This window comes from Pogoniulus pusillus, chromosome 35, assembly GCF_015220805.1.
Source record: "Pogoniulus pusillus isolate bPogPus1 chromosome 35, bPogPus1.pri, whole genome shotgun sequence".
Taxonomy (NCBI): domain Eukaryota; kingdom Metazoa; phylum Chordata; class Aves; order Piciformes; family Lybiidae; genus Pogoniulus; species Pogoniulus pusillus.
This window is the reverse complement of record NC_087298.1, coordinates 8,065,126-8,077,520: the sequence shown is the minus strand read 5'-3', so window position 1 is coordinate 8,077,520 and position 12,395 is coordinate 8,065,126. Positions and strand designations below refer to the sequence as shown.

At 43.1% G+C, this 12,395-nt stretch overlaps 1 protein-coding gene across 3 annotated transcripts in view; it reads right to left on the bottom strand.

Moving 5' to 3' along the window:
* MAPKAP1 (MAPK associated protein 1) overlaps positions 1 to 12,395 on the bottom strand; it is a 111,349-nt gene that overhangs the window by 46,529 nt on the left and 52,425 nt on the right. For 2 of the 3 annotated variants that reach the window (XM_064170979.1, XM_064170980.1), the window contains exon 7: positions 4,055 to 4,164. In XM_064170979.1, coding sequence (XP_064027049.1) covers positions 4,055 to 4,164 — 110 coding nt within the window. Of the gene's footprint in view, positions 1 to 559; positions 773 to 4,054; positions 4,165 to 12,395 lie in introns of those variants that run through there. The other variant, XM_064170981.1, reaches the window with a different exon arrangement.

Genomic DNA, 12,395 nt, shown 5'->3' with positions numbered 1-12,395 from the left:
TGAGCAAGGGATAAAAAGCCTTGTGGCACCGAGCAAGGGAGAAAAGCCTTGTGGCACTGAGCAAGGGATAAAAAGCCTTGTGGCACTGAGCAAGGGATAAAAAGCCTTGTGGCACCGAGCAAGGGAGAAAAGCCTTGTGGCACCGAGCAAGGGAGAAAAGCCTTGTGGCACCGAGCAAGGGATAAAAAGCCTTGTGGCACTGAGCAAGGGATTAAAAGCCTTGTGGCACTGAGCAAGGGATAAAAAGCCTTGTGGCACTGAGCAAGGGGAGAAAAGCCTTGTGGCACCGAGCAAGGGATAAAAAGCCTTGTGGCACCGAGCAAGGGATGAAAAGCCTTGTGGCACTGAGCAAGGGAAGAAAAACTGCAAGGAACATGAAAGAGCTTGAGTAGTTTGCAATAGTTCTATCCAACATAATACCGAAATAGAGCTAGGCACAACCAGCAGACTGCTTCTCTTTTTTTTTGGTGCTGCTTTCTGTGAAATAAATGTTGTGCCCCACTTCTATCTCTTTCTATTGACGTACATCTTTCTGCAACAAATAATCTTTGGCTTGAACTTAAGTTGCAGTCAAAAGTCTTTATTCAATTTTTTTATTCTTTTTAACAAAAGGGCCTTTGAAACACACACGTTGGTTTTTATTCCAGGCAGAGTTCACATTATGGCTATGCAAAATGCAGGTGAAACAGAATGTGTGAAGACCTGGGCTCTGTGCAGTCCTCCTCTATGCCATCGACAGCCTTAAGCTCCAAAGGTTGGTAAGGGTTGGCAGCTGTAAGGGTGGCAACAGCATTTTCAAAGGTCAAAACCAGAGCAGCTCATCAGGTCATCAACTCACGGTGGTGATTGTGGCAAATAGATTTTCAGGACTTTACCACTCAATTTCTTGTTGAAAAACCTATTTGTAAGCTGTAGACTATTGGCTAAACAAAATCATTAGACAAAACTAGTCATGTATTTCAGCCTTGGCCATGCTGGAACATCCCCTTCCTGACCATACAGCAGAAATCCTTCCATTTCCTTCTTACTCAAAATAACCAACCAAGGTTTGCATTTTTCCCACAAACAGTTTGGAAAATGTCACGTCAGTCAGTGGTGGAAATAGGCCAGAAAGCAATTTCTTACACAGGTACTAGAAAACAGCATAAGCTGTAAACATAAATTCAGTTTTTCTGTGAAGATTGGTCTGGAGGCACACTGAAAACGTGCATAAAAGTTCACAGGAGTTTCAGTCTTACCAAGCTATTACAAAAGCTTTATACAAATCTGGGTTTGGTTAGCACTTCTCAAAAATCAGAACAATCGACTTAAAAGGAAGCATTGCTGAAAGAGAAGAAATGCTTTCTCTAAATTATGGCTTATTTTTTATTCAGAACTTGGGCATTCTAATCTACTAACAACCTGAACTACAATCACCCAGGACCACACCATGCTAGTAGTCTGATCTTAAATTCCATCTATCTGGGCATCTCCCAGTGACAGTAAGAGGCACATCCACTCCAAACAACGCAAAACCTGGCAGCAGCTGAAGAATGATGACAAAATCTTGGTCTGTTCCTGCTCCAGTCCACCCCTGCCCATGTGGTGCCACCCCCAGCATTAGCCATCCTTCAGCCTGGGCAGCATTTCCACCTGCTCAGCCACCACAGCACTGTGAAGGGCTTGTGTCAATCCAGAGGGCAAAGCATCCCTCTGTGCAGACAGCTGCACTTTCTGCTCTTCTAAAGATGAGAGGCAAGACCCTCCAAAGCCCCCCAAGCTCCCAAAGTCTGCTGACCAATGAATCATGGTTTAGAATAAAGGATGCAATTGAGAAGAAGGGAAGTTTGGGATACAGGAAGATTATTCTAACAGGAAGTTTAATTTGTGATTTTGCAATTTAGTACATAAATACTTAATCTGAGAAGTCCTTCCACCCACGGCATGGCAGGACATGACAATTTCAGTGTGAGCTATGAGTGCTCACCAACATTTACAAAATAAACCAAAAATTAAAGATGAAATCAATGTTTCTCTTATGAAATTCAGTAACACAGGAATTCAAGCAGATATCTTTCCCTAGGGAAAGCTGACAAGTGCAGGTCTTAGTTCTGAATGTATCCATACACAAGGTTAAATGGAAATCTGGAAGCAACACTGGCTATTTCAAGCGATCCAATTACATGTTCAAAAGTAAACATAACTAAAAAGGTTTTCATTTGTTACTTCAGCTGTGGTTATATGCACAGCAGGGATGATGGTCATACCTCAAAGAGGTGAGATGTCACACAGACCATCCATATGAAGTAAATGTAAATGTTTTCTTATCTAATTAAACCCCCCAAATGATACATGCATAACTGTATACCCTCTTACTATAAAGGTTTCTGAGCAGGAGTGCCAAGGCAGTAGAAATTAATGTGGTAGCTGAAAAATAAATGACAGGTCCCTTCCATTTCTAAACTACTGAGCAGAAGTAGCAAAATAAAAGGACAAACAAATTTCAAATGGCCAAAGAGGAAAACATCTGTTAAACGGAGGAGGAAAGTAGCTTAAGGACTGAGCTAAGTGAATCCTTTAGCCACCTCCCTTCAGAGAAGAGAAATCTGACCCCAGGAAATAAATAAAAGTCACCCAAAAAGTGAACAAAAGAGGTGTTTGAAAAAACCAGAGCACCATTCATCGCAGCTAACGACTTGTTCATTATGAGTGATGATGGATAAAGACTTCTCACGCTGAGATGAAATCAAGATTTATATGCATTGTTTCCTCTCCCAACTTGTGGGAAGATCATCATCATTTAATTCTATCTCTGCGGCCAGTGATGGGCATCCAGAGAGCTGGTTATCAAACGGCGCAGTCAGCTGGCAAAAGCCGAAACGTGCAGTTGGCACATCTGGACCGAGCCGCCACAGCCGAGGGTGAACAATGACTCCTGGCCAGCAGCCAAATTGCTGCAGACGCTGGCGGGTCTCATCTACAACCACCCCTACCAGCATCTCGCTCTCTTCTCTCCCCCCACTTCCCTTTCCCTTTTTTTTTCTCTCTCTCTCTTTTTTTTACGAGAATCAGATTTTCATTGCTTCATTCAATTGCTCTCCTCTGCCATTTTTTACAGCTCTTATCGTTCCCTTGGAATATGGCCTTGAGACAGCTCATCCGTGTCCTTCACTGTGTTATCTCTTCTAACTTTTATTAAAACTTCAGCTCTCATCTGAAGATAGCTAATTAAATCCATGACAGATTATACACTCGTTTAAAAACTGCACTGAACTACTTTTTCTAAAGAGAACAGGGTTTATTTTCTTTTCCCATAGTTAAAACTAAGGGTACATAAGGAGGTTTCATTCATTTACAAAGACAAGATCCTTATCTTTCCTCAGTATATAGAGAGGTTTATATTAAAGTTCCTTTGTTGCGTGACAGGACTCGGTGCAATTTCTCACAGTAATTATTTCTTGTTGCTGGAAAGATCTCTCAGCCTTATACTTTAGAAGTATATACACACTAACACTTATGTAAATGCACATTTACACCCTTCAGAAGCATTGGTCTATACCAGAAATGCAACTACTCGAACATTTTCTTCTTTTTTTAAAGGCTGATGTGCCTTAACTATAAGTTATTTGGACAGCACTGCAGAAAGTAAAATTCTCTTTTAATCTTAAGAGTAACAATGAATCCTTTAGATTATTTAAAATCAGATTAAGCATCATTTTCTCACATGAATTAGAAGTGTACAAATTCCACCAAGGACTGGTCTTACTGTACCTCCGCCCATCATTTCAAATAACCACTAGCTGGACTTGAATGCAAATGGCTTTGTTATCATAAATAAATACTTGCAGTAATGGATATAGTGCTCTGCAGCAAACATAATGCAGCTCCTGCGCTGCTTTTTGCCAGCATCTAGAACACAAACCTGTGTGCAAAACTGCTCCTGAGCGATGCCGAAAATTACAATACCCACAGGAGAAAAAAAAAAAAGAGCATCTTTCACAACAGTCAGAAAGAGATATAAAATATGCTCATGGAAAAACACCCTGCCCTCTAGAAAATACAATAAATAACCCACCTGAGCCTCTCTGTGATCCCTTCCTTCTCTTTAAGGCCTTTTGTAAGATATCCTTCATGGTGACCTTCATACTGTCCACCTGAATAAGTGAGAATCCATGAGCAGCATTTCTGCAAGACAGATGCACATGCATTTTTACAAAGTCATCATCATCATCATCACCAGGCAGCTCAGTGCAATTTCTGTTAGTTCAAGCAAAGGACTCGTTAGGCACACCAGTGAACAAAGTTGTGCTACAGAAGTTAAGACAAAAGGAGGAAGTGAGAAAACTCCCTAAGAAAGGGAGAGACAAGACTGGAGAAAACTGATTGAGATTCAAGGTGTCTAAGCATTTTCCTTATTTTATCTTTATTTTTGATCAATTTGCATTCATCATTAGAAAAGAAAAATGAGCAAATGTACCTGTGGAGCTCCTCAGCTGCTCATTAATAAGCATCTGCAAGGCGTTTCACAGTGCATACAAGAGAAACAGTTTGCAATGTCATTTCCATACACGTCCCGATGGCAGACTGAACAAATCATCGAGGGGAAGTGGAAGAACAACACCCAGAGAAAGAGCAGCAGCTTTCCAGCATTATTTCAAATGTAACATGCTTGCTTTGGAGACATTTTTGTGAACCTCGTGGCACAAAATATGCCAGGAAGGACTCTTGACAGCAGGGCCTGTGTCCTGGCCGCTGCCTGCAGAGGGTCCACACGCGGGGACAAGCTGTGAACACGCAGGGGTGGCTATGGACCATCCTGCTGGGCACATACTGAAAGTGGCACCGCTGGGGAAGCAGAGAAGGTGACAATATAATAGAAGAGATATTGGATTAATATCTCAGTAAATTTTGCCCCTTAGCCCTTGCAGTCAATCTCTGCTCGTGTCAGTAGATGTCACTGCAGACAGTTAGCGCAGGAATTCCAGAGCTGCTCTGCACCCACGGGGAGAGATTTGCACTGCAGGGAAAAAAACTGTTTTGCAAGGCTATTTAGACAGGAGGAGGAGCTCCGTATCTGGCAAGCAGGAATTTTAATCAGGGAGTAGAGCTCTATATGAATATCACAGCTGGAATATTTTTAAAGCAACTGGCAGTCAAAAGCAATCCAAGCAACACAATTGCATCATTAAAAAGAAGCCCATACTACATGTCACCAAGGCACAAACGCTGGGAATATCAGTTTGAGTTCTGATCACTTCAGATGTGGCATCCCGGGCCCATGCTGTGACACAGCCTAGTTAAATAAACGACATTAACACTCACTGGTGGCCACTGGCTGGAGCATGAATACAGTGGCCAGCAACCCCACTGCCTGAGCATAGAGTGGCCAGCAAAGCCCCTGCATGGGCACAGAGTGGCTGGCAAACACCCTGCCATGGACACAGAGTGGCCGGTAAATGCCCTGCCTGGGCACAGCCCACTGTCCTGCAGCTATCAAAAAAGCAAGCACACATTATCTCCTGTCACCCCACTCACAGCACACAGCCACCTTATTTACCCCAAGTAAGCTTTTCAGCTCAACATCATCTGCTGAGAATGGCTGTAACGGTCTGATGGGATGGTCAAGAAATCCACAACAGGAGGTCACTTAGGCATTACAAGAAATAAAAAAGCCTGTTATGCTGTAACAGGTTGCATTGGTTTGTTCAGAGCATCCCCTGGTTCCTTGGGCAGCTCTCCCCAGGCTCCTCACCCCACAGCAGTCAGCTCCACAAGTCACTGGTATAAAACAGGGTTTTCTTCTCATCAGATGTTAGTCTCATCTGAATTTCATTCTCAATTCCCTTTGTTCCTGGCAAAATGAAACTGCCTAAAAGCTCCAAATTTATGTTCTCTAGTTCATTTATTATTTATAACTCTATCTTACTCGTCTTCAGACCAAATATTCCCAACCTTTTCATACATATACTTTTCCCCTCTCAATTTCTGCCCTGCCTTTCACACAGAAGGAGCAGAACTGAGCCTGCTGCTCCACATGAGGGAGTTCCAGCCATGTCTGCAATGGGGAGAATGCTGTCCTTGTACAGCCTGAGGATTCCAGGGGCTCAGCTAATACCATACTGTGAGCAGAGACCTTCCTATTCTATATACAAGCAAATCTTACCCATAGCTGCTACAGGGCCCTGTCACCTACATGAGAACCACACAACATTCTGCCTTTCCCAGCAGCTCTTGGTCATTCACCTCACTTCCCAAAATCACTACAGCTCCAGTAGAAATGGACCCGCTGAGCTAAATTTGGTGGATTTTTTTAAGTGTACAGCCTCTTACACAATGATACTCTAACTACAAAAAAGTGACAACCTTTGTGCTTCTATCTGAATGGCATAATCTTTGTCACTGAAGTGCTACTTGCACACTGGACTCAACCATAACAGCACAGACTCAAAAGACATCTGATGCCTTCAGGTAATCCCTGGAATGCTCTGCAATTCAGAAAGGTTTGCAGAGAACTGCAACCAAAACACAGGAAAATAAATTAAAACACTGCAGAAAAAAACAAAGGTGAACAAAGTCTTCCAAAACCTCCTATGGCCAAAATGACTGGAGTCACAACTCAATTTTTGTTTCCTTTAGTACAAAATGTGTTTCAAACATGTTTGCCCACAAACAGGGCAGCGCTCGCAGCCTACACCACGGATCAGCTTCCCGCTGGGCACAGGGCAAACCACGGCAACTGCCCACGGCTGGCCCAGCTTGGGGCTCACACCAACACATATCCGGAACCCCCTGGAAAAGGAAGGCTGTCCCCTCCACTGCTGACACTTCAGCTGCTGACGAGGACATGCTGCTGCTGATCTCCCTCGTGTTTCAGCCCATCCCGGCTCGGTCGATTCTTTCTATTGAGCAGCTGGCCTGAGAACTGTCAGACTAATTTTCCTGACACTCTATTACTAACTCATGCCTGAGCCACGGCCATTCTTTGCCTCAAAAGCTGGAACTCATCCCAGAACAATCTTTAGAAGTTTATTTTACTGATCAAAGCAAAATAAGAAAAACCTCTGTGTTTTACTATATTTAGTGTGCTATCCAGTGAGAGGGGCTTTGGCAAGAGCAGGGCAATGTAAAGCGCACCCTGCGTTTGTAAACCGTTGGCTATTTGCTCTGGAACGGAGCCCCAGGGTCTGAAGCACCCAGCCCAGCTCAGATGCACGACTCTCCCTGTGCTGCCCAGGGAGCACGCAGCCCTGCATCTCCCCACAGCAGAGCCTCAGCAAGGACGCTTACAGCACTCAGCAAACCCACAACTCTGAGCTGAGAGTGGCTGTAAGCCCAGACCAAAGAGATTCTGCTGTCATCCCGGGGTCAGGCCAGCATGTGGGAGCACATTTCCTGCAGTGGAGGAGAAGCCTTGTGCCATCCCTGGTGTGCTGGAGAGTGGTCAAAGCTGCAGAGCCACCATCCGCACCTGACCACCTAGACCACCACCAGTGTGCCTCGACGTGAACGCAGCACAGTGAGGCTCTTCTGGAAGAAACACACAGCTCACCCTCGCCCTGCCAGCTTCCCACTTATGCTCTGCATTGATAATGTGCATGAACTGCCCCTGCTCAGCCTAATTCCAGCATATCCTTAATCACAACTGTAAATTACATGGTTTGAGCTTACTCTGCTAAGGTGTGATACTTTTATTTTACGTCAACCCACTAAAAGCCAGGACAGACAAGCAGATGCTCTTTAATCAATTAAAACTGGTGCTTACAAATTGGAAGCCGACGAAACTCCTTAGCTTGTATTTTCTGTCACTTTGCAAAAACATACCTGGGTGACAAGGTTAAATCAAGCAAAGGAAATCCCTGGCACTTATCATCCACAGGCATTACTGATAAATTGTGCAGTGGAGGAATAAAGGATTACCTTCTGTATTTTTTCATTACACTTTTCTTTTGTTACAGAATACATAAATCCATTGTGGCACAATGTAATATGTATCATCGTGCTACACCTGTGGACATTTCATAACGGCTGCCATGTCTGTGCAGTCAGGAATGATAAGTGAACCACCCGTGAATGTTAATGATAGTGATCATTCTGCGGTAACTTGGCTTTCCATCTTCTTTTACAGCCTCAGCACTGGAGCCAGGGTGGCAAGGTTCAGGAGAGGGAGAAAGAAAACAGCAGCAGAGGCCAATGCTCCGGCGGGCTGACGCCGGGTGTTGCTGGGGGGGAACGATGCTCAGGAGTGGCATGGAAACGGGCAGCGTCCTCTCCATGGGCTCCATTTGTGTAGCCAAATAGAAACCCAATACTTAAAGGACAAAGGCTTCTGTTCTGAACGAGAAACAAACTTTTCCAAGAGCTGCTTTTCCAATCTCGAACAATTTATAATAATAACAATAATTTAAAAAAATCTAAATGTTTTCTTTGAATACTGATGTGGAATTTATCAGTTAAAGCTCATGCAAAAACTGACTGGCACGGCTGGAAGTGTCTGGGAATAGCTCCTAATGATTTCCACTTCAGCAGCAGGAAGACAAAGTCTAAAAATCCCAGTTGATACAAAGTACTTAGCTGGGTAAGGAAAGGGCACAGTGATGTGCAACAGAATAACTACACCAGCCACAGTGATTTATTCTACACCTAAATGATCCGGAGTTAGCTTTGGCTAACTCTGCAGGCTTTTGGGTAAAATGAGCTTTCTTTGGACACTACTCTAAGCCATCAGTGGACATCTAACAATCAGCTTCCTGCTCCAACTTTCTTTAAGCCTGACTCCTCTCTGTCCCCCATCCTGATGCTGATCTTCTTAACTCTGGCACTTACTTTAACTTTCTTAATTTTGCATTTCATGACTGTTCTGAAACACACTTTGCAGATTACCTATCCCCACATTAAAACTGGTGACAGGCCTCTTGCAACCCAGGTGAAGAAAAAACACATTTCAAAGCTTTGAACCGAATTTGTTAAATGTACAACGAAAGCCTGATAATTTAACTAAGTTTCAAACCATAACCTATGAGGCATAGCAGAGATGCTACTCTGAAAAATACATATATAATAGTCAAAGTCATTTAAATACAATATCAAACCAGAAACACAGCACTCCAGAGCGGAGGAACTGTATGCCAAATTTCATCTGGGTGCCAACTGGCAGCTGAGCTACAACTCCTTGAAACACCATTAGACTGAGTATGTCAAGTCGTGATAATAAAATTTCCAAGGGAAAAAGCCCTAATGATAGTAGAGATTTATTTTAAGCTGCCTTCATTCAGCCTTTCAGGTATTACTTCATCACCTCAAGAAGGCTGCATTTGCATGAATGCAGGGCTTTGTTTGACTCCTCCTGACAGATCGCACTCGACGTCGGAGCGGGCTGCCTGCGAGCGCCGTGCTTGACATTGGACAAAGCACTGCCTTCCACAGCAGACATTTTCCAAAAACATAACTCGGTAGACTAATGGGCAGTTAGAAGCCAGAATGACTGCCCTCCGTCTTCTCCTTGTGTAACTTTGCCAGAGTCCTTGGAACTTGCCAAATTCGGTCATGCCTGCTTAGCTTGCTCGACTGATTGTGCCAGAAAAGAAAATAAGACACAGATGTATTTGAGCTCTTTGAGATGCCAGTAAGAGAGACAGCTAATGGCTTCATTTCGACCCTCCCCTACCAGCTGGGCACAGGTGGGGGGATAATGAGGTCCCTCTCCCTAATCAAACTCAATTATTTACTACTCTGCATAGCCACAAAGACACTCGCATTCAGCTCAGAATATAAAATGCACTGTGGGCTACTTCCAACCACTGCCACTGGGTATTTTATAACAAACTCAAGTGGCTACGAGTTTGCCTTGGCAGGAGTTTAAGTGTATAAAGTTCTGCAAACTGTTTCTGCTCAAACATGTCCTGCTGAAACGGGGTCCCTGGCAAGGTTCCACAACTGTCAGCTCAGGAACTGCACAACATCTGAAAATCTATCCAGTATGCAGGACGGGTGAGATGTGAAATAAAGCACCGTGCTCCATCATGGAGCTTCTCAGAAGCATCAACTTTTTTTCAACAGCGATTCAATATTCGTAAACAATCCAAGTCACAAGCCTGACACAACAGCAGCTGAAATACTTCAGTGTGAGGAGGGAAAAAAGATGTGAAACATAAAAACACAATGGCATGCACTAGTAGGATGACAGGGAGAATTTACAACAACCCTCTACAAAAGTAAGACGCTACGCAGATTTAAACTCACAGAAGTAACAACCTTTTGATCAAGTGATGACCAAGGAATTGTCTATTCTAGGGGACACACACAAAAAATAACGATTTAAAGCTCACTCTTTACAAACAGCTATTTACACAGCAAGTACAAGCCATTGCCAATGAACCTGTGCAAAAAACCCCACCCAAACTCTCTCAGAGAAGCACTACTACTCATAGTGCAGTTCTACCCCTAATGAGCAGGAGCTCCAAAGTTAGAAGGAAGGTCCTCACATGAGCACAAATTACGTTAAAGCAAAACATCTCATTCACAGGATTTGCAGCTAGGCCTTTACCTTGCTACAAGCACCAGTTAGAGATCCAGCTAAACAGGGATCCTGCTGAGGTCTCTCACCCTCATATGGGAACAATGATCCCACCTCCTCCAAGCCAGCAACCAAAACCTGAGATGAGATCACTCAATTTAAATACTACTCCCTGTGTTATACACTGAGTGCAGGCCATGGGGATTTTGGTAGGTGGCAGCTGAGAAAGAAGGGGGACATTTTCCACTTGAGAAATCATCAAGTTTAGAATCTTCTAATGATACAGGCTTCTTATCTGTTTTACCTGCCATAAAAACTCTTGGTCCCCTTTGATAGCATGGAATTACAACCAAAAAAAATTATATACCTGCTGGTAATTTTCTGAGGATACTAAAACCACAGGATTATCTTAAAGGCTAAACAACCATAGAATTAAAAAAAAATCAAACCATACAAATTCACCACAATAGGATTGCCTTTGGAGAAATGCACATAGGTGAAAGAGATCTTCCCTCTAGCAGATAAAAGCTGCATCGTTCTTCAGTCAGTGGAGGGAATGAAACATTCAGCAATTCCACAGGAGGGACCAATTCCACAGGGGACCTGGCTAAGCTAGGTGACTACAACCATAAGTGGACTTTGCAATGACTGGCCAGACTGCTTCATCTCCTCTCTGCACCACCTTCCACACCAACGCAGCTCAGCACAGCTGAATGTTTACCTCGAATAACTTATTTGTAAACACTGTTGGTGGAATATTCTATTTTCCAGTGACCTAATGCAGTGGAATGAAGGGAAGAGGACTGTGGGAAATGCACATGGGATTTCTGAAAATGTCTTTCAGTAGGATGCTTGAACATCTCTAAGAAACAGAATACACAATAAAGAATAGGAAAATGCAATTAAATAGGTTAGATTTTAAAAGAATGTCTGATTATTCAAAACCAGAAGCAGCTGTATGGTTATGAAGTGTAAGTAACCCTTTATAAATTACAATAATGTCTGATAACCAGGAAAACCCTATTAGCATTTTCATTTCCAGAGATCCAAACACAAATTATTTTTCCCAAGTGAGAAGTGGATTATGCTGCTAGTATTTTGTTACAGTAATTAAAGGCCTTCTGATGGGTTAAAAGATTGCTCACTCACAAGTAAGGAAAAATAAAAGTGATCAAGCACAGTATATATATGACTCAAACACCAATTCACTGATAATGATATTGCAAATTCTCCTTGAGCTACAAACCAGACAGCTTCAGTTTTCAGCGCTGGGCTGGGTCATGTCCTTCAAAGTTCTTCTGGACTTTAGAGTGGCATATCCACTCCTACTCTACCTGCCATGATATTTACCCCTCATTTCTCTCCTCAAGCACTGCAGTGTTATTACTGAGCTCTGCAACTATTTGCATTTAAAATTACTTGCTTTTCAGTCCACTAACCAGTCTTAAATTGAAATTCACTGCTTTGTCTATCAGGCCTTGAAAGAAGATTTTAAGTCTCTCAGATGTAGAATATAATTCAATACTTTTCCCCAAAATAATTAAAAATTCACTAGCAAGACTGGTTCTCAATACCTGCTGAAAAGGGCTCTGCCTCTCCATCATGAATGACTTCACAACTTCAACTCTGTGCTGCTGTTATACAGATTATTTCATTTCTTATTTAGAACAGATTTTTCATAAATAAGCAGCATGGCAGGAGCAAAGTGAAGAGCATGAGCTCAGACTCTGCATAAATTCCAAGTATTTAGTAGTTAGAGTGCAACAGCTCAGTGTAACCCACACTAAGACACAGAAGGGTTGAGTTTCTTCCCTTCAGTTTTACACTCATGACGATGGGGTCACCCAGCTGCTGCCAGCAGCACTTACTGTTCTACCTGCCTGCTGACAGAGGCCAGAGCAGG